At 40.0% G+C, this 26092-nt stretch overlaps 1 protein-coding gene and 1 non-coding gene across 6 annotated transcripts in view; one reads left to right on the forward strand and one right to left on the reverse strand.

Annotated features, from left to right (window-relative positions):
* The window catches only part of LOC126470503 (Bardet-Biedl syndrome 2 protein homolog), a 178643-nt gene that overhangs the window by 130339 nt on the left and 22212 nt on the right, over positions 1–26092 (reverse strand). For 4 of the 5 annotated variants that reach the window (XR_007586222.1, XM_050098391.1, XM_050098387.1 and 1 more), the window contains one exon: positions 1382–1521. Coding sequence is in view for 4 of the 5 variants with exons in the window: in XM_050098391.1 (XP_049954348.1) it covers positions 1382–1498 (117 nt within the window). In the remaining variant the exon portion in view is untranslated. Of the gene's footprint in view, positions 1–1381; positions 1522–14760; positions 15046–26092 lie in introns of all 5 variants that reach the window. The other variant, XM_050098388.1, reaches the window with a different exon arrangement.
* Positions 6493–6567, forward strand: Trnat-ugu (transfer RNA threonine (anticodon UGU)). Its single transcript has one exon. It is a non-coding gene; the product is annotated as a tRNA-Thr (tRNA).

Below are 26092 nucleotides of genomic sequence, written 5' to 3' on the forward strand. Positions count from 1 at the left end.
CGTTCTGACAGTTAGCGATAAGCACATCTGGAGACCATGTTAGTAGGATCTCATGGTCAATTTTCCAGTTGTATGACTGGTGTAATGCAAGAGTTACATTTATTGTATGTCATCTATTTTGAACAGTACTACTGTTGTAGAGCCTAAGTTTCTATTGTAATGCAATTTTGTAAACCTTATTGCTATATACTGTAACATCTCCAGTATTTTGTTCCTCAGGCTTATTTGATAATGGGCAAGCAGTCCGAACCAGCAAGCAGTCCAATCAGCCCAGGAGACTTGCATTTGCATAGGATATACTTTTGAAACAGATACACCTTAAACATTTTTTTAAATAAAATTCTGTATATGCAACAACTCAGGTCCAAAAAGTTCTATTGTTCTTTTCTGTGATCAGCAGATGCTGCATGAAGGAGAATAAACAGATCAACTGTGAGCAGTGTGAGAGGGAAAAGAAATCTAAAATTGACATTCAAAATGGTAAACACTTAGTGAAAGGAAAACACATGATTTACAATACAGCAAGAGAAGCCAGGATTTCTTCTTTTAAATTGTATTACAAACATCCCATTAATAATATTATAAGAGAGCAGCTTCCCAAGGTTGACAATGTGGGAAATGGAAACTGTAGCCCAAATAATGTACTTATTTGGCATTTGCAGTCATTTTTCTTGCTACTGGTTTGCCACTGTAAATACAAGCATCTGATTAAAAATGGAGAACTGGCTCACAGGAGAATGATCAAGCAATGCAAAACTTACAGATTTGTTAAAGGAACTGCCCCAGAATTCAGAAAGCATAATTTTGGAAAACTAAGGAAAACTGATGTCAGTAACCCTACACTGATATCTAAATAAAGGTTTGGAAAATTCTTGTAAAAGGAAGTGAGCCCAATAATGAAATCCACTACAACAAATAATCACTGTGACATACTTCAAATGAGAGAGATAAATAGAAGACTAGGAATTGAAATTAAATATAGAGATGGAATTACAAACTATCTAAGATGGAAAAATCTCACTTACAGAATTGGGACATGTTGTGAAGAAGAAATAATGGCGTAAAGAAAATAAATCTTTGTGTAAGGGGGACAAGAAAGAAATATCCCTTTTACAATTACTATTGTTTTTACACTTTTCTTACATGAATCATGAAAGAAGGATAACAAAATTTATTGAACACTTATGGTAAGTTACACTTAAATATTTAAGAACTTTGTTCTATATCTGTGGACTATGGGCGACAGATATAACCTGAATGGTATCTTTTGATCCAATAAGTGAGCTACAAAACAAGCTAAATATTACTCACTCACAATAAATTACCTAACAAATAAATATAACAAACCTGTATATTGAAATTAACAATGACTATACATTACCTGGTCAGCTGTCGTGGCAGCAGTGAGACATGCATGTGTGCCATCATACTTTCCAATTGTAACAAGGCCAGGCAAAATCTTGTGGTTAAGGTTAATAGTAAAGACTGGCAAGGCCATTATTCTTAATCTCTAATCTTTGCCTGAAAATAAAAAAACAAAATTCTAAAATATACAAGTGACAAGAAGTAGGCATGTAAAAAATAAACTTTTGGTTAATTTATGTTAAAACTAGAAGCAATGACTTTCAGAAAGATAATAAATAGCCCCAAAACAATTGTCTTACTAACCTGCCATATTTATAAAATGTCAGCCAAATCTCAAAGCAAATTTGTAATTGAAACTGAAAAAATTTCTTTTGAGCACTTTTTTCTATTACATTAAAAAAAATTAAAATAAAAACCACTAGCACGTATTGTGTAGAAGAATAATATGTATATCTTTGTATCACTAGCGTAATGAGTAGTATCACTGCAGACAACTACAATAAACAAACAAAAACTTTTACAATTATAGTATTTATTGGCCATTAAACATTAATACAATTTAAATTACTGGAGCCCTGAATCTGTGAAAATTTAAAGTCTGCAAGAAACATGAGCAAATTAGAGCAAACAGACACTTGAACTTCTAGATTATCAGCATTTTTTACAGGATGCAATGAGTGATACATACTAACAAGTGCAGATTTATTATTCTACACGACATAGGCCACAGTAGCACAGACATCCCAAAGAAATATTTCCGAGTTTAAAACCTGAAGTTGAGCACTGCTAACTGAGTCAAAGTCCCATGGTGGTACTACACGGCAATATGACGAATTTGGCAAATTCCAATGGAGCAGAGTCCTGTCACGAACAGAGCTTAGCTGCAGTCATGCTGAGAAGATGTTACAGTAGGGCATCACGGGTATTGCCACTGCCTATTGATCGTGAAGCCCATTTCTTTCGGCAGACATTCAAATTCATCCAGCCACAGTACCAGATTCTCCCCCCCCCCCCCCCCCTCATGCTTAAAACGAACAAACAAATGCAAGTGCAAGTGCAAGTGCGCGCGTGCACACACACACACACACACACACACACACACACACAAACACACACACACACACACACACACACACACACACACACACATATTGGTGCCTATTTGTCATTACTTCTGTAAGAATGAGCCCAGACAGTGACACCTTACAAGTAGCACTGTGAGAGCTGGATGCAGGGTTCTGGAAGGAGTAGTGTCAGGAGATGAGGCAATATTTGCAGCTTTCACCCATGGAGTAGTTCAGCTGAGCTACATTTGTTGGCTGGTGTCATCCTGTTAGAACCAAAAAAGAATTACGGTTGATGATGTCATAGTGGATTCCACAGCTTTTAACATTTTCTATTTAAATGTCTTATCAAGCCTTCAGTTCCACCTTTGGAGGATGGACAGAACAGAGGACTGAAGTCATGTTTTATGACATCCGCTACACAGAAGTCCTTGGACGTGGCCACAATGAATTGTACCCACTGTCTGACACCAGCATGCCGGGTAACACTCAAATGGCCAAAACCTGGGTGAATGCACTGAATGTGGCTTCTGTCAAGGTGGACACCAAGCTTACAACATACACATTTTCTCAGTATACATCCATGATGGGTAACCTCATTCTGTTCAAAAATACGTCTGCAAAGTTGAGGTGTATGTGGTCCCAGGACTAGCAGAGGATGGACCATGGAGCAAAAGCTTGCAGTGTTGCCACCTGGAACTAGGTACATGATGTGCAGCAGTGTACTGTCTTCTTTACATCTCCACTGGTTCCAGATGAGTATATGTCTTCTTAATACTACCTTCATAACAGGCATTTCCCAGTGTTCACAGTGCAGCATGTGCAACGAATGGCAGTTCTGCTTAGACGACCATCCAATGTGTGTGTCATTCACCAAGTCCCAGCAAAAGCTGTCACCTACGACCTACAGCCTGAGATCAATGTGTTTCCACATCTTTAGGTCACTGCTCATCCTTTAAGTGAAAAATGTTGGTCATGCACAGGTCACATAGCACATGACCTACCACAAGATCAGCTTCCAGGGTAAGCTAGCAGTGACATGAGCTGCTGTAATGAAAAAGCCTTCCAGAACATGTTTTCTCACAGTGTCCATATGTAAACACAGCACTTCCCACTGATGAAATTTTCAGTCTTAGAATCATAAGCAAGCATCCCACTTAGACAACAAATGGACATCATTTAATTCCTGTATAGTGGACACAGAGGAATTACTGGCAAAGTTTAAACTGATTGCAAATCACCTCTCGAGAACTGTGTTCCAATAAATGGAATAAGGATGGAAAAGACCCACCATGGTTTAATAACAAAATTGGAAAATGCTGAGAAAATATAAATTTTTGTACTGTTGGGTCAAAAAAGGATGCAGAAATTTTGACAGCCATAAGCTAATAGAAATTTGTGCATCTGTAAAAAGATTGATGAGCAAAGCACACAATAGCTTCCACCATCACATGTTAGTGGACGATCTAGACAAGAACCCAAGAAAATTATGGTCTTATGTAAAATTATTAAGCACCTCAAAAGCTTCTATTCAGTCACTCATCAAACATTCTATTGTGATAGTGTAAGACAGCAAAAGGAAGGGTGAAGTTAAAAATTCCCCATTAAAAAAAATCAGACATAGCATTATTTGACTTCTGCAAAGACTCCTTTATGGAAGATACAGAAATAGGCATCTGTGGTACTGAAAAGCAATGGAAAGAGTTGGGGGAAAAAAAAAGTAAGTTGCCAGGTACGGATGGAATTCTAGTTCAGTCTTACAGGAAGTCCTCTTCCTTAGCATCCATTTATGACCACTTTCTCACCCAATGCAAAGTCCCAAGTGAAAAAAGCATGTGTCTCTCATATATAAGAAAGGTAAAGAATCAGACATGCAGAATTACAGAACAAAATACTTAACACTGATTTGCTGCAGAAATCTTGAGCATAATCTGACTTCAAATACAACACATTTCCTTGAGACAGAAAAGCTTACACCCACAAAGTATCACTCATGTGAAACTCAACTTGCCCTTTTCTCACACGATATTCTGTGAACAACAGATGAAAGGTAACAGACATATTCCATACTCCTAGATTTTCAAAAATCATTTAACACAGTACCCCACTGCACACTGACAATAAAGGTCCAGGCATAATGGGTTAGGTTTCCAGATATGTCAGTGGCTTGAAGACTGTTTCAGTAACAGAACCCAGCATGTTCTACTAGATGGCGACTGTTCGGGTATTGTCAGGGGTGCCCCAGGGAAGTGACAGGATGGCTCTTGTTCTCTATTAACATGAACATGTGATGACTCTTGTTCTCTGCATACATAAACAGTCAGACAGATAGGGTAAGCACCAATCTGCAACTGTTTGCTGATGGCGATGTCGTGTATAGCAAAGTTTCTTCATTGAGTGACTGTAGGCTTATACAAGATGAGAAAGAGAGAGAATTTCTATTTGTCGTGTGATGAATGGCAGCTTGCTCTAAATGTTCAAAAATGTAAGCTAACTCAGGTGAATAGATAAAAAGCCTGGAATATTCCCATATAGTATTAGTGGTAAGCTGCTTGACACAGTCATGTCAATTAAATATCTAGGTGTAACCCTGCAAAGCAATATGAAATGAAGGGAGCACGAAAGTTTGGTTGTAGGGAAGGTAAATGGTCAACTTTGGTTTACTGGGAGAACTCTAGAAAAGTGTATATCATATATAAAGGAGACTGCATTCAGACCACTTGTGCAACCCATTCTTTAATGTTACTCAAGTGTTTGGGATCCCCATCAGGTCCTATTTTAGGAAGATGTCAAAGCAATTCATAGGCATACTGCCAGATTTGTTACAAGTAGGTTTGATCAACAGGAGTATTACGGAAATGCTTTGTGAACTCAAATGGGAGTTGGAGTTCCTGGAGCGAAGACGACATTCTTTTCCCAAAACCCTACAGAGAAAGTTTAGCCAGCTGGTATCTGTGACTGACTGCAAAATGACTGTCCTGCAACCAACATACATCTTGCTTAAGGATTGTGAATACAATGTACGAGAAATTACAGATCATGTGGAGGCATGCACACAGATGTTTTGCCTTGCTCCATTTGCGAGCGTAAGACAAAATGGAATGACAAGTAGTGGAACAAGGTACCCTCCGACACACACTGTTTGCGGTATCTTGTGAAGCATGTGTGTAGATGCACAAGTACGGATGCCTTCTTTTGCAAATGTATGGGCCAACACTGAAATGGTGGCTTCTGCTAGGGTGGAGGACATTTGTACAGCACAGGAGACATGTGAACAGACATCCTTTACTACTAACCACATACTCTGCAAAAAACGCCCCACAAAGTCTCTGTGGATGTGGTCCCAGGAAACCGTGGTGGAAGCAAGGAATGAAACTGCTGATATGCTGCTGGATGGGATATGATGCAGACCATGTAACCATCTTCATTATACCATGCCACTATATTGACCAGCATGCATAATATTTGAAATGATAATTAAATCAAGACCCTAAGCTGCCAACAGGCATTGACAGACATCAACGGGGACAGTTGAAAATGTGTGCCCCGACCAGGACTCGAACCCGGGATCTCCTGCTTATTACACGGCAGACGCTCTATCCATCTGAGTCACCGAGGGCACAGAGGATAGTGAGACTGTAGGGATTTATCCCTTACACGCTCCCTGTGAGACCCACATTCCCAACTTAATGTCCACACACTACATTCGTAGTGCCACTGCCCATTCCACTCATTACTCCCAGTAGACGATCTTACTGAGTCCTGTAAGAGTTCGGGCAATGTGTGTGCATCTGCACAGGAGGAGGTCAATGGCTGTTAGCCTTAACTATATGAAGATGATACCATCTTCCAACAGTTAAGGCTAACTGGCCATTGACCTCCTCCTGTGCGGATGCACACGCATTGCCCAAACTCTTACGGGACTCGGTAAGATTGTCTACCGCGAGTAATGAGTGTAATGGGCAGTGGCACTACGAATGTAGTGTGTGGACATTAAGTTGGGAATGTGGGTCTCACGGGGAGCGTGCAAGGGATAAATCCCTGCAGTCGCACTATCCTCTGTGCCCTCTATGGCTCAGTTGGATAGAGCGTCTGCCGTGTAAGCAGGAGATCCCGGGTTCGAGTCCTGGTCGGGGCACACATTTTCAACTGTCCCCGTTGATGTACATCAACACCTGTTGGCAGCTTAGGGTGTTGATTTAAATATCGTTTCATTCTAGAGAGCTGCACGGTCACCGACAGTATCTGTTCTTTCGGACATGTCTGAAAGAACAGGTACCATCTTCATATATATGCATAATGTTTGGCTCTGGATATGCCCCAATGCTGTCGATGGAGACATGCTAACCTCTCTTATCTTAGATCTTCAAGGATAACAACCTGGTTGCCTTCTGCTTTTGCACTTTACACAGTGCCACACTGCTGTCTTTTAACAAAGGTACAAGCATACGGAATAGGTTCCCATATATGTGAGTGGCTGGAAGACTTTAACAGAACCCAGTATGTTGTCCTTGACAGCGAGTGTTCATCAGAGATAGGGGTATTATCCGGAATGCCCCAGGGAAGTGTGATAGGATCTCAGTTATTTTCTATATACATAAATGTTCTGGTTGACAGGGTGAGAATCAATATGCAGCTGTTTGCTGATAATGCTGTAGTGAACTGGAAGGAGTTGGCGTTGAGTGATTGCAGGAAATTACAAGATAAGTTAGACAAAATTTCTAGTTGGTGTGAGGACTTGCATCTAGCTCTAATGTACAAAAAATGTAAGTGAATGCGGATTAGTAGGAAAACCAAACTCATAATGTCCGAATACCGCATTAGTAGTGCATTGTGTGACACAGTCATGTCAATTAAATATCTAGACATAACATTGCAAAGCAATGTGAAGTAGAATGAGCACATAAGGACTGCAATAGGGAAGGCAAATGGTCAACTTTGGTTTATTGGGGGAATTTTAGGAACATATTGTTCATCTGTAAAGAAGAGTGCATATGGACACTAGTGTGACCCACTGTTGAGTACTGTTCAAGTGTTTGGGATCCACACTACATCAGATTAAAGGAAGATATCAAAGCAATTCAGAGGTGACCAACAAGATTTGTTACTACTAGGTTTGAACAACACACAAGTATTACAGAGATGCTTCGGGAACTCAAATCGGAATCACTTGAGGGGAGGCGACACTCTCTTCAAGGGCCACTATTGAGAACATTTAGAGAAATAGCATTTGAGGCACTTGCAGAATGGGTCTACTGCCATCAACGTACATTTTGCGTAAGAACTACAAAGATAAGATTACAGAGAGTAGGGCTTGTATGGAGGCATACAGTCAGTTGTTTTCACCCTAACTCTATTTGTGTACCCTATGGTGGTTTCCACAGTATGTATGTGGATGTAGATGTAGATATGGTTACCAATAACAGTAGTATTTCTTGGCATACTAAGTTGGTAGCAGACAGACACTCTTCTGGACACCTGCTTTCTTGGTTGAAAGTCTGGTGGCCACCATTGCGTGTGTAATCAGAAATCTGGCACATCTACCATTTGAGAGACTGTCAGCAGAAGATCTGTTCAAAGTGCTGATGGCTGTCTATTTGACAACAGGGCTGTGAGGAGGCAAGAGAAGTTTTGCCTGCAACAGCTGTGGATCTATATGCGATCTTACAATTACTGTGAAACAGGAACAAATACTGTAGGAGTTAGGCTGTGCAAAAGTTCTGGAATGCAACTGTTAGGTTCAAGTATTGACAGCAGTGGCTTGTGGTTAGTAGCCAACTCAAATACTCTACTGGACAATACTCCCGGAAATTTTGGTTGCCGTAGATAATAGACAAAGCAAAAATATCAATTTCAAGAATTCTTGGGCAGGTGACAGATTTTAGATGAATATGTGATTGGACATTGAGACCTATAGGTTGTGCAATGTGACAATACTGCTTCACTCTCATAGTGGGAGGCATATGTTGGCAGGATGAGAGTACACTCACGGAAAAATGGGTGAGAGATGCAGATTGCATTGAACAGCACTTGACAGCAGAGAACAGTTGCTCATTTTTGGAAGACCACTCAAAAGGCATGCCAGTTTTCCAGTACATGTTCCACAGAACAGGTATTATGGCAGTACTGGAAATGATCCATCTATAATAATTTATTTTATCTTTTAGACTGCTTGGTTCACACAGTTTCTGTATGGTTCGTAGGCATTTTGTTGATCTCACTCTGTCTTTTCCCTAATACAAGGTTTGTCTGAAAAGCAATATCATCATCATCATCATCATCATCTTTAAGCTGACACACTATTATTAGTCAGAGCATGGTCTACCCACCTGGACTAGTTCGAGGGACGGGGGGGGGGAGGGGGGGGGGGGGGTAAGGTGTGCTTCCCAGTGTGACCAACCCCTGTTTCCTTTATTGGGCTCCTGGTGAACTGGGATGTGCCCCCTACGTGAAAATCTGTTGGGTGGTCTGGTTCTAGCTGCAATTCAACGTTCACTTAAACAAAGGTGTGCAGTCAAATTCTGTGTACAACAATTACAGATGATAATAGTGTGACTCTTGTGTGTGAACTTTTGAACATGACCATACAATAAATGTTCACCTGATAACTCAGATTCTGAATATAACCAAAATCATTTTCCATGGGACTGTAACTCAACAATCGCATTTGAAGAAACTGTGTGCAAAACTGGTCTCAAAAATTTAGATTGTTTACCACAAGTTCAACCAAAGAAATGACTTTTCTGGAAAATGTTGTAATGGGAGATCAGTCCTGGATTTCAGAGTATGTCCCTGTGATGAAGACGCCTCCAAGACAATGCACTCAGCCACACTGCTTTCTTGGTGAGGAATTATCTGCTAAATATCAACATGGTATACCGATACAGCCCCCTTACAGTACCAACCTCTCTTTGGATGCTTTTTGTTTCCCTGATTCAAGACGTGCTTGACTGAACATCATTTCAAGACCATCAACAACATGAAAGCTGCTGGTATGAGTGCTCTAAAGGATATTCCCACCTGAATCTTCCAGCATGTCTACAACATTTTGAAATCTCCCTGGCAAAAATTTATTGATGCAGGAGGGTCCTACTTTGAAGGATTTTGAAGCACTGTACCCTTCTGATCATTAATTAGTTTTTATGGACTTAGTGACATTATTTTCTGGACACATATTTCCTAAGTACCCATGGCTGAAAAAATGAGTGCTTTTCTGGGATACAAGAGAGATTTGTTTGCTACAGCAATGCGAAAAACTGCTGGAGATTTCATAAATAATCTTCTTTACTGGTTCCAGTTATTGACACCATCCAATCAAAGGACAATTTCCTGCAATAATTGTTCCAGGAACCTTAAAAATATTGCTGGGGGCCCTCACTATACCAAACAGCTGCCAACGGTTTCAGTGTAACCCATACGGTGTATTGATGACTATGAGTGTTTCAGACTGCATCTAGGGGAAACTAGAAGTATGTTCCACAGAGGTAGAATTTGGTACAGAATGCAAATGCATGAGGTGATCAAGTTCTTTCTATACAGACTCCCTGACTGCACAAGTTATAGGATGAACACACGCAAATGGTGAAATGTTGTGGGCACAGAAAATTATATGTGCTGAAGACCCTTTTGCACATCCTAAATCTTGATGAAACAGGGAGGGTAAGTTATTACACATGTTGCTGATGTCTTGGAAATGAACAACTACTGATACCACATGAACAGAACAAAGTCCATAATCATGAAATGGCATGCAGTACAAGAGTGTATGCCGAATATCTTTGGGACATCATTATGGCCGATTACTGCATATCGAGGATAGAGGATAACAAATTTGTATTTGCTAAGGCCTACCATATGCATAAAACTGGAATTGGTGCTTGGTCATACTGAAACATAGGTGTGGTACAGGGCAGGAGAGGAGCAGAGCTCAACTGTCAGTACATCTGCATGGACAATATTGCTGTAGCACCAGTATTAAATTGAAACGGTACCTGGTGGTCAACAATGTGGAGGTGTGCCCTTTTACATCCATCGTGGCACCAGTCCTGCACTGTGCAAGATGTTAACCTCCAGTAGTGGTAACATAAAATATAAAACGTGAAATTAAAAACACCTTCAGCCACCTATATTTTGAATGTAGACAGCTGAAAGTGTTTTTAATTTTACATTTTGTACTGAACAGCCGAAGTCCCTCAACCATCTTGTACAAATATGGACTTACAGACACTAGTGGTAGTGGCCTTGCAGACCGTATCTTGGTGCTGTGACAGAAAGCGACAATATGGCCTGTCTGATTGCAAGCATTTCAAAACAAACGGCTCTATGTTGGGGCCAGGTGTCATGGCTGCAGCAGCATAGGCACTCTGGTCATGAGGGAAGCTCCTTTGATGCCGGTGAGATGGATTGGCCCTTGGTGGATAAGAGGACAGCTGTGGTTGAATTGTGTAAAGGCAACACCTGTCAGAAGCGACTTTGGACACTAGGAAGTTTGTGTTCTTTCAGATGACCGTGCAATGGTTGAGACTTCCTCCACATTGGGATCTGATAACTAGAGGTCAGTGACCCAGATTTAATGGTCAGGTGTATCTTGAACCAATCTATTTCATATTTGACTGTATGCATAAGATTTGGCACAACTTTCTTATGTGCAAGTAAATTTACAGTGTGACTAATGCCATGGAACCTGCTAGCCCATTGTAAACATGTCTGTCCCAGTTGTTTAGGACGATGAAATACACACAGTTGTTCCAATACAACATGCATTCTACTGTCAAAGTATTGGGCTAGTTAATCCATGAGTTTGCCTCTGGTGAAAGCAGCAGTTTTCTGCTGGGAGACCACCTGTATCATGTGAAAAATTTCCAGTCCACACTATTTTAGAAAATAGCCCAGGTCACAAGCAGCATCAGTAAAGTGTGCCACCACAAGATGACGACAAATTTGTACTGCATATAACTTCTTTCCTTGCAGTTGCTGTTGAACATACAGAATGAGGTCAGTGTCGCCTGCGGACGGGGGCCGTCTCTGAGCAAGACAATAGCTGTTCCCTAAGTTGCTGTTGCTGTATCTACATTGACAATCACACTGCACAAGCCACAGTATGGTGCATAGCAGAGCGTACCTTGTACCACTACTTGTCATTTCCTTTCATGCTCCACTGACAAATACTGTGAGACAAAAACGACTGCCTATGTGTCTCCATACCAGCTCTAACTTCTTTTATCTCATCTTTGTGGTACTTACATGAAATGTAAATTGGTGGCAGCAGAATCTTACGCTGGTGGCAGCTGAATTGTTCTGCAGTCAGCTTCAGATGCCGTTTTTCTAAATTTTCACTGTTGTGTTGCCCAGATGGTACAGACAGACTGTCTTATGAAGTAATTCTGAAAATATTCCCCAAAAACTGTCTTGAGCAGCTAGTTCAATGACTAACAAGCACTGTTTCATGAAAAGAAAGTCTTCTTCCCTCCAGGGTTTCCCATTTGAGTTCATGACACACCTCTCTAATACTCACTGATCGAACTTACTGGTAAAAACTCTACCATCACACCTCTGAATTGCTTTGATCTCTCGCTTTAATATGATCTCATGGGGATCCCGACCATTCAAGCAGTACTCAATAATGAATCACATTAGTGTTCTGTACGCAGTCTCCTTTATAGATGAGCTACACTTTCCTACAATTCTTGATGCTCCCAATAAACCAAAGTTGACCATTTGCCTTCCCTACTAAAAGCCTTACATGCATGTTCCATTTCATATTGCCTTGTAATGTTAAGCAAGATATTTAACTGATGTGACTATGTCAAGCAGCACACTACTGATGCTGTATTCAAACATTACAGGTTTGTTTTTCCTACTCGTCTGCATTAACTTACATTTTTGTACAATTTGAGCTAGCTGTCATTCATCACATAAACTAGAAATTTTGTCCAAGTCATTTTGTATCCTCCTACAGTAACTCAATGATGACAACTTCCAGTAAACAGCTGCAGATCGTTGCTCACCCTGTCTGCCATATCTCTCTCTCTCTCTCTCTCTCTCTCACACACACACACACACACACACACACACACACACACACACCCCTCTGGGGCACTCCTGACAACACCCCGTCTCTGATAAACATTCATCACTGAGGACAATGTATTGGGTCATATTACTTACAAAGTCTTCGAGCCACTCACATATCTGGGAACCTACTCCATATGTTCATACCTTCATTAACAGTCTGCAGTGCGGCACTGTGTCAGATGCTTTTTGTAAATCTACTAATATGAAATCTGTCTGTTGCCCTTCATCCACAACTTGCAGGGTATCATGTGAAAAAACGGCAAGCTGAGTTTCGCACAAGCGAAAACTATACTGATTTTGGGGCATAAGCTTTTTGATTTCAAGGAAATTAATTATATTGAAACTGAGAATATATACAAGACTTCTGCAGCAAAACAATGCTAAGGATATTGATTTGTAATTTTGCTGGTCTGTTCTTTTACCCTTCCAACATACCTTAGTCACCTGCACTTTTTTCCAGTTGCTTGGAAACTTTCTGCTGGCTGAGAGATTCCAGTAAATGCAAACTAAGAGACAGAGCAATACACCAGAATACTCTTTGTAAAACCAAATTGGGGACTTTTTTTTTCAACTCTTTCAGCTACTTCACTACACCAGTGGTACCTATTACAATGTCCTCCATACGGGAGTCTGTGTAACAGTGAAATGACTGTATGCTTGTACGATCCTCCTCCTCAAATGAAATTTAAAACCGGCTTTCCTTTTGCCATTTTATATTGCCACAACAGACTGATCAATGAATGACTATACAGAAGCCTTTGATCTGCTTAGTGAATGTATGTAGGACAAGAATTTTCTTGGGTTCTTGCAAGATCTTTCACCAAACTATGACAACTGAAGTTGTTGCATGCTTTGCACATCAACCTTTTTACAGATCCATGAATTTCTAATAATTTACAGCTGTCAACATTTCTGCATTATTATTTCAACTGGCAGTACAAAAATCTATATTTTCTCACCATTTCACAAATTTTGTTGTTGAACCATGGTTCGACTTTTCCATCCTGAATCCACTTACTTGGTACATACTTCTCCAGAGTGTGATTTATATTCAGTTTAAACTTTGCCCATAATTCCTCTACACCCATTATATTGGAATTAAATGATGTCCATTCACTGTTTAAGTGGGAAGCAAACAACAGCTTACCTAATATTTCCAGCACAATAACTCTCCTAGCCTTTTTGATAGATTTAACTTTAGTAGCCATGGTCGCTTTGATATCATGATCACTAATCTGTATCTCTATACTGACATTGCTGATAACATCAAGCCTTTTTGTAGCTACAAGGTCTACAATGTTTCCATGGCTTGTGGGTCACTGAACTAGCTGCTCAGGACAGTTTCTGGAGAATATTTTCACAACTACTTCATAAGACAGTCTGTCCATACCACCTGCAAGGAGTACATAGCTGTCTCAATCTACACTCTGCAGATGAAAGTCGCCTCCAACTTATACTGCATGCTTTGGGTATTTCCAGGTCCATGAGCACAGACTTTATTTGAATGAGTCTAAAAGTTTCATGGCTCATAAAAACATCCAATAATTAACTTGCGTTCATCCCCCCTCCCAGGCAGATACAACGAGTGCACACTGGACTTCTTTCCAGTCCTGGACATTATTTCCCTCAGGAGATCCATAATGCACCTGTCATTTAAATTTCTGTGTGCCTGCTAAGACCCTGTTGAAGGAGTGCCCACCTTCCCACTCACAGAGTGAATGGGCAAGGCCAGACAGACAGCCTCCACATCGATACCCTGCCCTGAGCAAAGTGAATGCACTGAAAGTACAGATCATCCTGTTCCTGTTTTACCTGTAGCTGCAGTTGTTTTTGTTGCTGTTCAGTGATATTAAGAAATGCTGCCTCTATCTTTGACATATAATCTTGTCCATGCAAACTGTCTACAACTAGATGCTGCTCTGCATTCATAATGTTAATGGTCACTGATATTGCAGCTGTCTTGCACAGATGAGACTAATACCTTATCATCATTTGCTGTAACCACAGCAAATAAATACTTTTATGGTTACAGTATTTACTGGCTATCAAAGAATTAATACAATTTACGTCACCGGATCCACGTATCTGTGAAAAATTAAACTCCACAAGAAAAATAAGTGAAGTAGAAGTAAATGATGCAATAACTTCCAAAATTCAATCAACGACACTTGATGTCATGAACAAGTTCGGCATGTTCCTTATGAAAGAGGACATGGTAGGCTCAGATATCTCTAGGAAAAATTTCTGTGTTAATCACCTATAGTCAAATACTGCTGGCAGAATCAAAGCCCCATGGCCAGTATAGTGGGGCGAGATGATGAATTCAGCAGAGTCCAACAAAGTGGAGTGTTACTGTGAACATAGTTGAGCAGCAGAGGTAGTGATAATATGATGGCATAGTACAGCCGATGAACAGCTTCAGCTGCCAGTCTGAAGAGAAACTGACTTCGAACTGCTCTACAGTTTCTTATATTGCTATCTTCATAGGTCTACTGGTGGTTGATCTGTGTGGTTGGTGGCCAGGTTGTGTAGTTATCATCACCTGCAGCAGAATCATAAAATTTATAATATACATGATCTCTGCCATCAATGTGTCTTGGTCTATTGGTAGCAAAGATATAAGACTCTGAGACTAAAAGATTGATTTTTGTTACGTTTATGTATCTCTTAAATGACTTGTGCTGTATCATTTCAACAGAAATCATGCACATGAACTATGGAACACAGAATTAGCTAACAACTATCAATCTTTTGTAAATCAGATTTTTGCTGTATGCTACAGAAAGAAAGTCATATGAATAAACCCCAAGCCACAGAAGTCATTTCTAATGTTGTAGATATCAAAACTCGATTAAGCTCTAGACTTCCTTTGTCATTAAAAATTATCAAATATGCCATGTACAGGGTGTCCCACTCAAACCTCCCAGATTTCAAATACCCAGGGAAAGAAAAAACCACAGTAGATACGACAATGAAAACTGCACCACATTGTAGAGCATCTCAAAGAATTTATTTATTTATCATAAATGCACCTCTACATGTGAACCATTTGTGGCAAGAAGAATATCGAGTCTATATTCAATTTCTTGCCAAGTTCTTTGCAACATTTCCTCTGTTATTGTTGCAATCGCATTAGTGATACGATGTCGCAATGTAGGAATATCGTCTACTTTGGTCGCATACACATGGTTCGGCACAAATCCCCACATGAAGAAATCAAGCGGTGTAATGTTGGTGTCGGGTGAACGTGGTGGCCAGGCAATGGGTCCTCCACGTCTGATCCAACAATTGGGAAATTTCCTATCCAGGAACTTGCGAACATCTGTTGACCAATGCAACGGAGTTACAGCTTGTTGAAAAATGATGTTGGGTTGCAAGTCTTGTATCTGAGGGAACACAAACTGCTCCAACATGTCCAGATACACTGATCCATTCACTGTTTGTTCCACAGAGAAGAACAGTCCAACAATCCTGTCGTGCATTAGCCCACACCAGACGTTTAATTTAGGGCTCTCACGAACATGTTGAATGACAATGTGCAGATTTTGTGAACCCTAAATCTGGACATTATGCCTATTGACCCATCCTGATAGATGAAAGGTTGCCTCATCTGAGAATAAACATCTTTCCAGGAAGCTGGCATACATATTAATATGCTGCAGCATATCCACAGCAAATTGTTGTCAACATGGTTTGTCATTCGGCATCAGATGTTGCAGAATTTGCACTTTGTAAGCACACATACAAAGACGCTGGTGAACTATACGATGCAATGTTGATCGAGGTACATCAAGTTGCCTAGATGCTTGACGAATTGACTTATGTGGGCTTCTGAGAAACGTTTGTCTGATGTCCTCCACTGTCTCTTCTCAAACTCCGTAATGTGCACCGCCAGAATGTTGCAGAACACTTCCTGTTGCCGGAAACTTCCTATGTCATTCCTTAATTGTTTGCACATCAGGTGGATCACATTCACACACATGATGATAATTTCTTTGCACAGTAATCGGCGATTTTGTTTCTGCAAACCACACTACTGCTTGTGCGCGCTGCTGTGAAGTCGCCATTTTCATTTCAAGCAACCATGCTGCACTCTGGTGATGATACTTGGCACTTCTGATGCAGGAATATAAATTCTTTGAGATGCTCTACAATGTGGTACATTTTTCATTGTCATTTCTACTGTGGTTTTTCTCTCCTGGGTCCTTGAAATCAGGGAGGTTTCAGTGGGACACACAAGAAACAATAAATTGTTATGTCAAATGACTGGTCAGTCACAAAAACTATCAGTGAATCTATTGGAGGTCTTTGGCATTTACAAAGCAGGAACAGAAAAGGGAGGTAATGACAGTGGCACGTAAAGTGCCCTCCGCCACACACCGTTGGGTGGCTTGCGGAGTATAAATGTAGATGTAGATGTGGACGTATAAATGGAACTTTCAAGTCTTCACTACAGTGTAGCTTTGCTACGCTAATAAAGCAGGCTGTATGAGTGATGAATACAACAGCATACGCTGACTGTTCCTATGACCTATGACATTTGTCTCAAATAATCACAAGGACAAATATGTCAGTAACATATATGCTGTAAAGAGTTAAATCATGCAAGAATACCAATGTTTCATTCCAATGCCTCTTTCTGACAATACACAAATATGATAAGCAAGCAAGTTGTGGAAGATACAACCACCACCTGATTGAAATCCACGAACTATCTGTAATAGTTGTGCAACGAGATAGGTAGACAATTTAATTTACAATGTAACCACCTGACTAGCAACTAAACATTAATCGTGCATTACAAGCAAAAAACAGCGAAACAAATCAAAATTTCTAGCTGGAGTTCGATTCATAATTTTTGTTCACATAGGGCACACAACTGAAGAATATGGAAAATTAGTAATTTCAATTTCCATAACTGAAAGATACAGTCAAATTTTGCTGGTTTAACTAATTAATGAGCCATGTACAGACAAGGAACTTTCCAAAATCAATTTACTGCTGTTACAAATTGATGTCTATTGAAGAAATATTAAAATTTCTTTGCGAAATATGCAACATGTGCAGAATACAGTTATGCCTAACAGATCATCTAGAAAACTACAGCAGAATTTTATTTTAACTGAGAGGATGGATAAGGAAATGCCAACATTTTCCACAGAATCATAGGAAAATAATCATATAAACAAAGTATCTGAATGAGTTAAAATTTCATAAATGGTAGAGTTAAAGAACTGTCCAGGAGTAGCAACACTCCCACATCTCAGTAATTTCAGGTTTATTTAGTAACCAGGGTAGCAGTTGGCTCCAACCCTGGGTTAGCATTGGTGTCTTCTCCACACCAGTTGCCACTGTGTCACATTCTGCACAGTTCCTAAATAAACCCAGACTTAATGAAAAAAGAAAAAAATCCATACCAGGATGAACAATGATGAGGTACACTGATAATTATGGAACTGTAAAGAACCCGCACACTTGATGCACTAAGAGGAGCTGCCACAAGAAGGTAATCAGTGGCTCCCCAGCTTCAACACAAAGACTGGGTATGGACTGCAGACTGATCTGTTACTGTTTGGTGATGTCCCCAGATGTGTTAATCCATCAAGTTTCAGATGTGAATCGAGGACAGCAATATTTCTTCTGATAATTTGGTTGATAATCATACAGCCATCTCCATGGTGAGTCAGAGACTGAATCAAAACCACTTGACACATTAATATCTGTGGTTTAAATGTGAGCATGCCAGAAATAAGGAGGTTGGCACAAGAGTGTCAGTGACAGATAGTATTCTTAGACAGATAAAATCCTATCTAACAAGTGCCGAGTAGGCAAATCCACAGCACTTACGAACTATGTGGTTAATTATTGGAATTGATGGCATGCATTTGAATGCCAGAGCATGGACTCAGAACAATAATTCTTCTGAGAGAGCACAGACATGAATTACTGATTTCCATGAATTGTTGAGCTGGAAACCCTCATCTCAGTTGAGCAAGTTGTCTGTTAATTGTATTTCCACACTAGATCAGAATAGGATGAGGCATTAGCCAGTATCTTGGCTTTCCAATAGTCTATGAAATTACCAGAGGAAACTTAAGGTTCAAACACTACAAATTTATTGGTCCACAGAAGGTGGGTGAGTGTCTGGTGTTCAATGCACCATTCTTGTACAGTACGCATTGTTTCTCCTATGTAACTTTTATCATACTGACAAGAAATTTCATAAACATCTGTCTTCTGTAAAAGGACGTCCCAAAAGAGCTGGCATCCTGGCCGGTGGGTGGAGGATCATACCTACTTTATGCTGCTTCAGTATTCTGGCAATTTTTAAACAATCTTTTTCCACATATGGTAGAAAGTCTGTAAAATTTCTCTCTCTTCCCTCGCATTCTTTCTTTGGTTGGCATGGTGTTTTCATCAGCACAGCTCTCTTAATCTGACGTTTTGTAAATACACTTTTACTGAGTATCTCTTCGAAGTGTACCAACTCTTCCTGCAAGGTGACCACAAAGAAATGATTCAAAAATTTTCTGATATTCCCAGGTTTTCCATTAAAATTTGTAATACTTCCCCTGATTCTGAAATTTTATTTGAATTATGAAGACAAAGTTTCAATTGTTTTCTAACTGTCAATAATAAAATCTGATATAAAACTCACAAAAATTAAGAAGACATGTTCCACTACATTTGTTTAACCCTTTCAAGGGCTGGGGGGGGGGGGGGGGGGATATACTTCCAACTAAATGTATTTCTTTACAGCAGTTGAGGGATTATGTTTTACCACCACTGTACACTCCTGGAATCTAGTGGCAGTCCGCTGCACCAGCTGTAGTTTCTCTTTGTTGTGAAATTTAGCCTTCAGAACTGTGGGAAGTATCTATCCCACCAAACAGCGGTGTTTTAATGATTATACGGATGTATGGTCACCACCAAAGTAGTTTCTGGAAGTGGCTTGGGAAGCATATTTACAACAAAATTAATCTGTCATTTGTGGTCCTTGGGAAGCACACTTACCAAAAACTTATGGGATATCCCAAATCTTTTGGCAATACATCTCTGAAAAATTTATGATTACATTTGGTCCATCAACTGTGATTTGTAAAATTTCATGAAGGTATATAAGAAGTAGAAGCATTTTCTTGAATGACGGAGAGAGGTCAAAAACTCTTGTATGACACAGGAAAGTAAATGTTAAGTATTGTGTACAAACTTCATTTTTTTTCATGGCTCCACAATCTGACATTTATATCCATTTGAGTTTATTGACAAACTTTACTGAGTGACTTATCAAATCCTATAACAAAATGATTACAAGAAGTTATAGAATCCCTCAGTCTACCTTTATTATAAAGCGTAATCTCATAAAGAATTGAGTATGCAATTTTACTTTGCTGCAGTACAATTCTTCTGGCTGGTTCGCTATTGTTGAACATCTTTTTAAGAAAGTGTGTGTTACTTCCAAAACTTCAAACCTGTCAATCAACCAATAGCTTTGAAAGTGTGCTGACATGCTAAATGCAACAGCCAGAAATTTAAAACAAAATAAAATATTTAATGATTTGTCATTTTTACTATTACAATATTTACCCGACAATATAAACGACACACTCCTTTCAGGTGCTGCGAGTTCTGCTGTTGTGTGTACTTGCTGCCTAGATTCCAACTAGATTGAACTATTGTTACTTTCATGCCACTAGTTACAGCAGAGTTTGACTCCCGATACCCACCATGCCCTTGCTGGTCTTTTGTTTTTCAGAGTCCACACTGAAATTCGATGAAACTTAAATCATCACATCTTTCGCCAGCTCGGGTGGATGTGATGGCTAGCGAGATCTTAATGAATTGAGTGCTGCATCCCAAGCCTTATTTGAGTTGACCCTCTGTTCTGATTTGTGAGGTTTTCACACATCATCACTTTGAAAGAATCCTTAATTATGTCATCCAGGAAATTCGGCATTTCCACCACAGTAATAGTCTCTTCTTATTTAATTTCATGATTATATTCAATGTACTGCTTGGCAACATCTGCTTTGCTTTGTTGTTTAGTCGTGTGTGTCACTGATATTCCTTGCATCTCTCCTTGACTGTTCTAATAGAAATATGTGGAGACTCTATTGTGGTGCAACTGCCACATTTCTGGAACAGTGTAATTAAGGAATCTATCGAAATAAAGATGTATGAAAAACCTAATAAATCAGGACTCAGGTTTCATTTTAAACAAGGCTTAGGGTCTGGCACTCAATTTATTAAGATCTCACCAGCAGTACCACCCACCAGAGCAGGGAAACACTGACAGAGCATGTGTTTTGAGAAATATCAGTGCAGGCTCTGATAAACAAAAGAGTATCAAAGGGCACAGTGGCCAATATGAGTCAAACTCTACTGTAAATAGCACGAGACCATGAATGGTTTTCAGTCTAGTCGGAGTCCAGGCAACAAGTACACATAAAAGCACAACATGTAGCACCTGAATAAGCTGACTGGATTGGTTGTTGAAATATTGTGCATAAAATGGGAACAACTTGGTTGAACTCCTGGAAACACACCATTAATCTGACTGGTTCTGCTGGTATTTCATATTGGTGGCTTCCTTTCTATGATTGCTCCATGTGGTAACTGGATTCATAGTGATATGTGGTGGTGGTGGTGGTGGTGGTGATAAGGTTGTGGGTACAAAACAGCAAGGTCTTTAGTACCCACACAAAAATGTAATAAGACAGGTGGGGAGGAAGACTGTAAAATTACTAAAATGAGAACTGTGAATAAAAACCTAAAGAAAGTCCTAACCACTTACACACAACACAAAAACAAAAACAAACACACAGACACACACACACACACACACACACACACACACACACACACACACACAAAAAAATCAGGCTGTCTGATCTAACGCATGGTAAAAATGGAAAAAGCTAAGAAAAAAATAAAAGAAGACAGCAGATACTTGTGGCTGGCTGATTACCAGAATAAAAGAGGCCAAGCCAGCAAATCTGTAACACACTGAAATCTCCAGTGTAAAAGCTTAGGCCAGTGTCCAGACATATCAAAAAATTTTAAAAGCACACTCACCTCGTCATTAGATAAAATAGAAGACAGATCCTCAGGTCCTTGTGCCGGAGTAAAAAGCCACATGTTAGGGGATAGTGCTCAACGATGAGCACAATTTGCCGGAGCAGCCAGCATGAGATCGCCACAGCTTATTGTCTGTCACTGCGTGCCACTCCTCCTCAGAACAATATGGAGCTGCAACCCACCAGTGAAAGGATAGCCTGTGGCAGAATGGTGAATTCTGATACATTATGTTCCCTGCAGACTTCCTTGGCATCTTTGTGAGGCTGTTCATTTCCCCGAATTCCCACATGCCCTGATACACAGCAGAATGACACCTTCTTTCCCCACTGCTGTATGAGCTGGGCCAATTTCTCTGCTGGGTACATGTGCTGCAATGATTTTAGAGCACTAAATGAATCAGAGTAGATGAGATACTGTTTTCCCTGAAGACATTTCAACTGTTCCAATGCCATCAGGATCAAATGAAGCTCTGTAGAAAAGACAGTGTAGGTGTGGGGAAGGCGAATCCCGAATACATGTTCAGGGAATACAACTGAATAACCAAGGGAGTCCCCTCATTGTAAGTCATCTGTGTACCTTACTGTACAACCATGATGCCTATCTAAAATTATAAACAGATATTAAAATGTAAAAGTGGGAGTGCACTCTTTCTGAAAATTCATTAAGTCTACAATAGTTCCAGGCCAAGGCGGAAATCTGCTCCAACCTTGGTGTAAAACATTAAAACCAGCCACACCCGTCACTGAAGGGCAATCTTTCATGTGAATCCCATAGCACCTAGCTGCCAAGTGTCAAGTAGGGAACAGCATTTCTTGGTGGCCAAGCAGTAGTATGGTATGCAGGTGTATATGTAGTAGACAGTATTTTACAGGCTTGTGGCACCATGAGGAGTCATCGCCAGATGTGAAGCGACGGCTCACCAGTCTCAACACAGAGGCTCAGCATGGAGCTGGTCTGAAAGGCCTCAGTAGCCAGCCTAAATCCTTCATGATTCACCATGACCAACATCTTTCCTGCAGACCCATACACCATGCACCCATAATCGAGGGCTCTGTACAACTGGAGGAGGCAAATTTTGGTTGATTCCCATGAATTGTGGCTAAGACATTTTAAAATGCTTAGTGCATTCAGGGGGTGTATTTTCAGGTCCCTAAGGTGTGGCAACCACATAAGTTTCAAGCCAAATGTGACGCCCAGAAACCTCACCGTGTCTTTAAAATTAAGGACGGTGTCCCTCATCAACAACTGAGGAAAGCGTAAAACCAAACTAGAACAGTTAAAAAGGATGCACACAAACTTTTCAGTTGAGAATTTAACACCTTTCTTCTCGGCCCATTCATCCAGCCGTCGAAGAGTCAGTTGCAACTGACAAGTTATTGTTGCAAGGCTTGAAAAGGAACAAAAGACAAGAGAAGTCGAGAACAAAAACAGAACACTGCAAAGGATATTTAAAAATAGATGTGATACTATCAATAGTTACTGCTAAGACAGTCACCCCTCAAACATTACCTTGAGGGACACTGTTCTCCTGCTCAAAGCGGTCACAGAGGTTGACACTAGCTCATGTCTCAAATAGTGTGATGAGAGGAAGGACCACATAAATATAAGGAGACATCCTCAGAAACCACATTCATGAAGCAGCCCACAAATAATAGGCTGCCAAGTAGTAGCACGGGCCTTCTTGATGTCAAAAAATACACCCAGAAGGTGGATGAGGCACTCAATGGTTCCATCACACACACACACTTCTTAGTCTGTAGTGCCCACAGAAGTGTCATTAAAACCGTCTGATAAAACTAGTGTTGAGTGGTCTGACAGCTTTCATGTTTTCTGCTTTTTATTCTGTGCTTAATTTTTGGGGATAAAGGTGGGGGTGTAACTGTTGAACAAATCCTAGAGGACTTATCTTTGACTGTTGTTCACATAAGTGCGGTTTGCTGTTCACTATTCGTAAGTAGTGGCTTCATTAGCTTCTTGGAGCAGGTAATTTGTTTCATACATACTGCACTTCTAAAAGCGCACTTGCAGGTACACTTTTCCTTTTTTCAATATTTGTATAGTCTGTGTCAGTAAAGTAACTTTTTGTGGCAACTTTTTCACTTTGTTTGCACATAATATTGGATACAATGTACTGAACTCACTTGGTCATTTCCTGAATCTTTTTCTCCTACAAGGAAACAAGAAAATCCCAGTTTCAGATAGCACAGTTCCCATAACACTTGAGGGGGGAGCTGAACATGCAGCAGCAAGCTCATGCACAGCTTTTTCACAATTTCAACAAGTTGTCTGACCAGCATAGTGCATCAGAAATGCTGACATTTTAAGCATCTTACTGGCTTTGATATGTATGGCCAGACTCTTAAATAAACAAACCCTGTTTTGATATATTCAAGAACAACAGACATATTAAAAATAAAAATAAATGCAGTTGGCTTTTGCAATAAGTCATTGATATGGTGGGGAGGTGGTGTGAAACACATCACATTACTTTAAAACATGCCTTTGAAAGCAAAGGCACAAGAGCCTTCCCTATAACAATAGACCCATATGGGTCCTGAATCAATCTTGGTTCCACTGTTGTGGCACAGCCACCTGACTGATGAGTTTTGCCTTTGTCTGCTCCCCCCCCCCCTTTTTTTTCTAGCCAAGATTGTAACAATGTGGCAGCAGAGGGGGCTGGTTGATTTGCTTCAGCGGACTTCACATTTCATTACTTTTGTGAACAGGCCCTCATCAGACTAGACAGAGAACATTAACATAGGATAGTCTGATGGCTTTTGATACACAGTTTATCTGTTTGGTGTTTTTCTTCCTATGTCAGTGCTGGCAGTAAGACATTTCAGTACACTGCTTTTTGGATATTTTGCTGCTCTCTGTTATATGAGATGGTATTTTATTTATTTAACCAATCAATGGGCCAAAATATAACACACAGCATACATAACATGCTTTAAGAGGATAAGATAGGAGGAGTACAGAGATAGGACAGGTGGTATAGTTTATCAGAAACTATTAGGTTTCAAACATGAATGTCTTTATGGAGCAGAGAGTTTAATTTCAAACAGAAAGAGGGATATTGAAGAAATTCAAAAGAAAGGCAGAAAGATTATTACGAAAATATTATGCCCCAAAATTACTGATGGAGAAACTTATAGGTTGAGAAGTAGTAAGGAAATAGAAGAATACACAGACATACATGGTGACATGAGAAAATGAAGACTTAAATTTTATGGGCACATTAAAAGAATGGCCCCCACTAGGTAGATAAAACAAATAGAAGACTTCTACAAAAACAGAAGTAAGGCCAAAACTGAGCCAATTAAATGGATCAGTGTGATTAAGGGGGATCTTAAAGTAGCCAGTATAACTAGGGCAGATGTTACAGATAGAAAAACTTTCAGGTAAAAGATATTCGCTTGAAAAGTTGGTCAGAGGGAAATTAGAAAATGATGAAAGAAGGAGACTTCATTGTGTAAGGATGAAAGAAATTTGGACACAAAGGAAGGCCAACCATCAAAAGTGACATTGATGGATTGTGCCTCGCATGGTCCTACTGGGCCATTCATGAATAATAATAATAATAATAATAATAATAATAATGTTTCTTACATCAGTCATCTCTTCATCAGATAATTCTTATGTCAGTTCACAAAATATTGAGGCCAACTTAAGAGAATTGTCCTTTTCAACAATAATTGAGTATTTCCCTAACTTTTTTTCACTAAATAAGCTTTTCAATATGAGGGACTGCTGACTTCTCCATAAGCAACTCCACATTCCAAATTCATGTCAATAACTTTAGGCTTATAGTTACACATGCTATAACTTTTTTAAATAGAAGGGTGACACCACATCAAATGCCACTTTTTCTCTTTTAATTACAGTATGTATACACCCCTTTACAATTGATCCTTAACATCAGGAAGGAGGAATATCAAACTCTTAGGTGCCTGGGAATAGTTTCAACAGCCCATCCAACACACTGCAGGATTTTTGGTAGAGAGAGAGAGAGAGAGAGAGAGAGAGAGAGAGAGAGAGAGAGAGAGAGAGACTTAGTTTCACCTTCCCTGGACAAGCTTAACAACTGATTTGTAACACAGGTCCCAGAGGTTACCTACAGAAGAGTTTTGCTGTCCATGCTATTGGCACACAGCATGTCTTGAAGGGGGAAGGGGGTCCACCATCTATGCTATCTAGGTAACTAAGCCAAGATCACCATTTTCTGTAATGCACAATGTTTGATCATCACATTGTATGATCTGTAAGGTGGTCGCCGAAGCACACTGGAGTTTATGGTTATAGGAATACTGCCTGAGCTCTCCAGCCTCTAGATCAGAAACCTCCACAGGACCATCAAACAGCACTCTGCCAAGAAAAGCCTACTTGCAATATGACTTGTGGGTTACTGAATGCTACAGATATGGCAAGTATTATCTTCATTAGAGACTCAGCACAGGTCCAACTAGACAAGGATGGTAGTGCAAACTGACCATGCGATCTTAATGAGACCA

Source organism: Schistocerca serialis, chromosome 3 (assembly GCF_023864345.2).
Source record: "Schistocerca serialis cubense isolate TAMUIC-IGC-003099 chromosome 3, iqSchSeri2.2, whole genome shotgun sequence".
NCBI classification, from domain to species: domain Eukaryota; kingdom Metazoa; phylum Arthropoda; class Insecta; order Orthoptera; family Acrididae; genus Schistocerca; species Schistocerca serialis.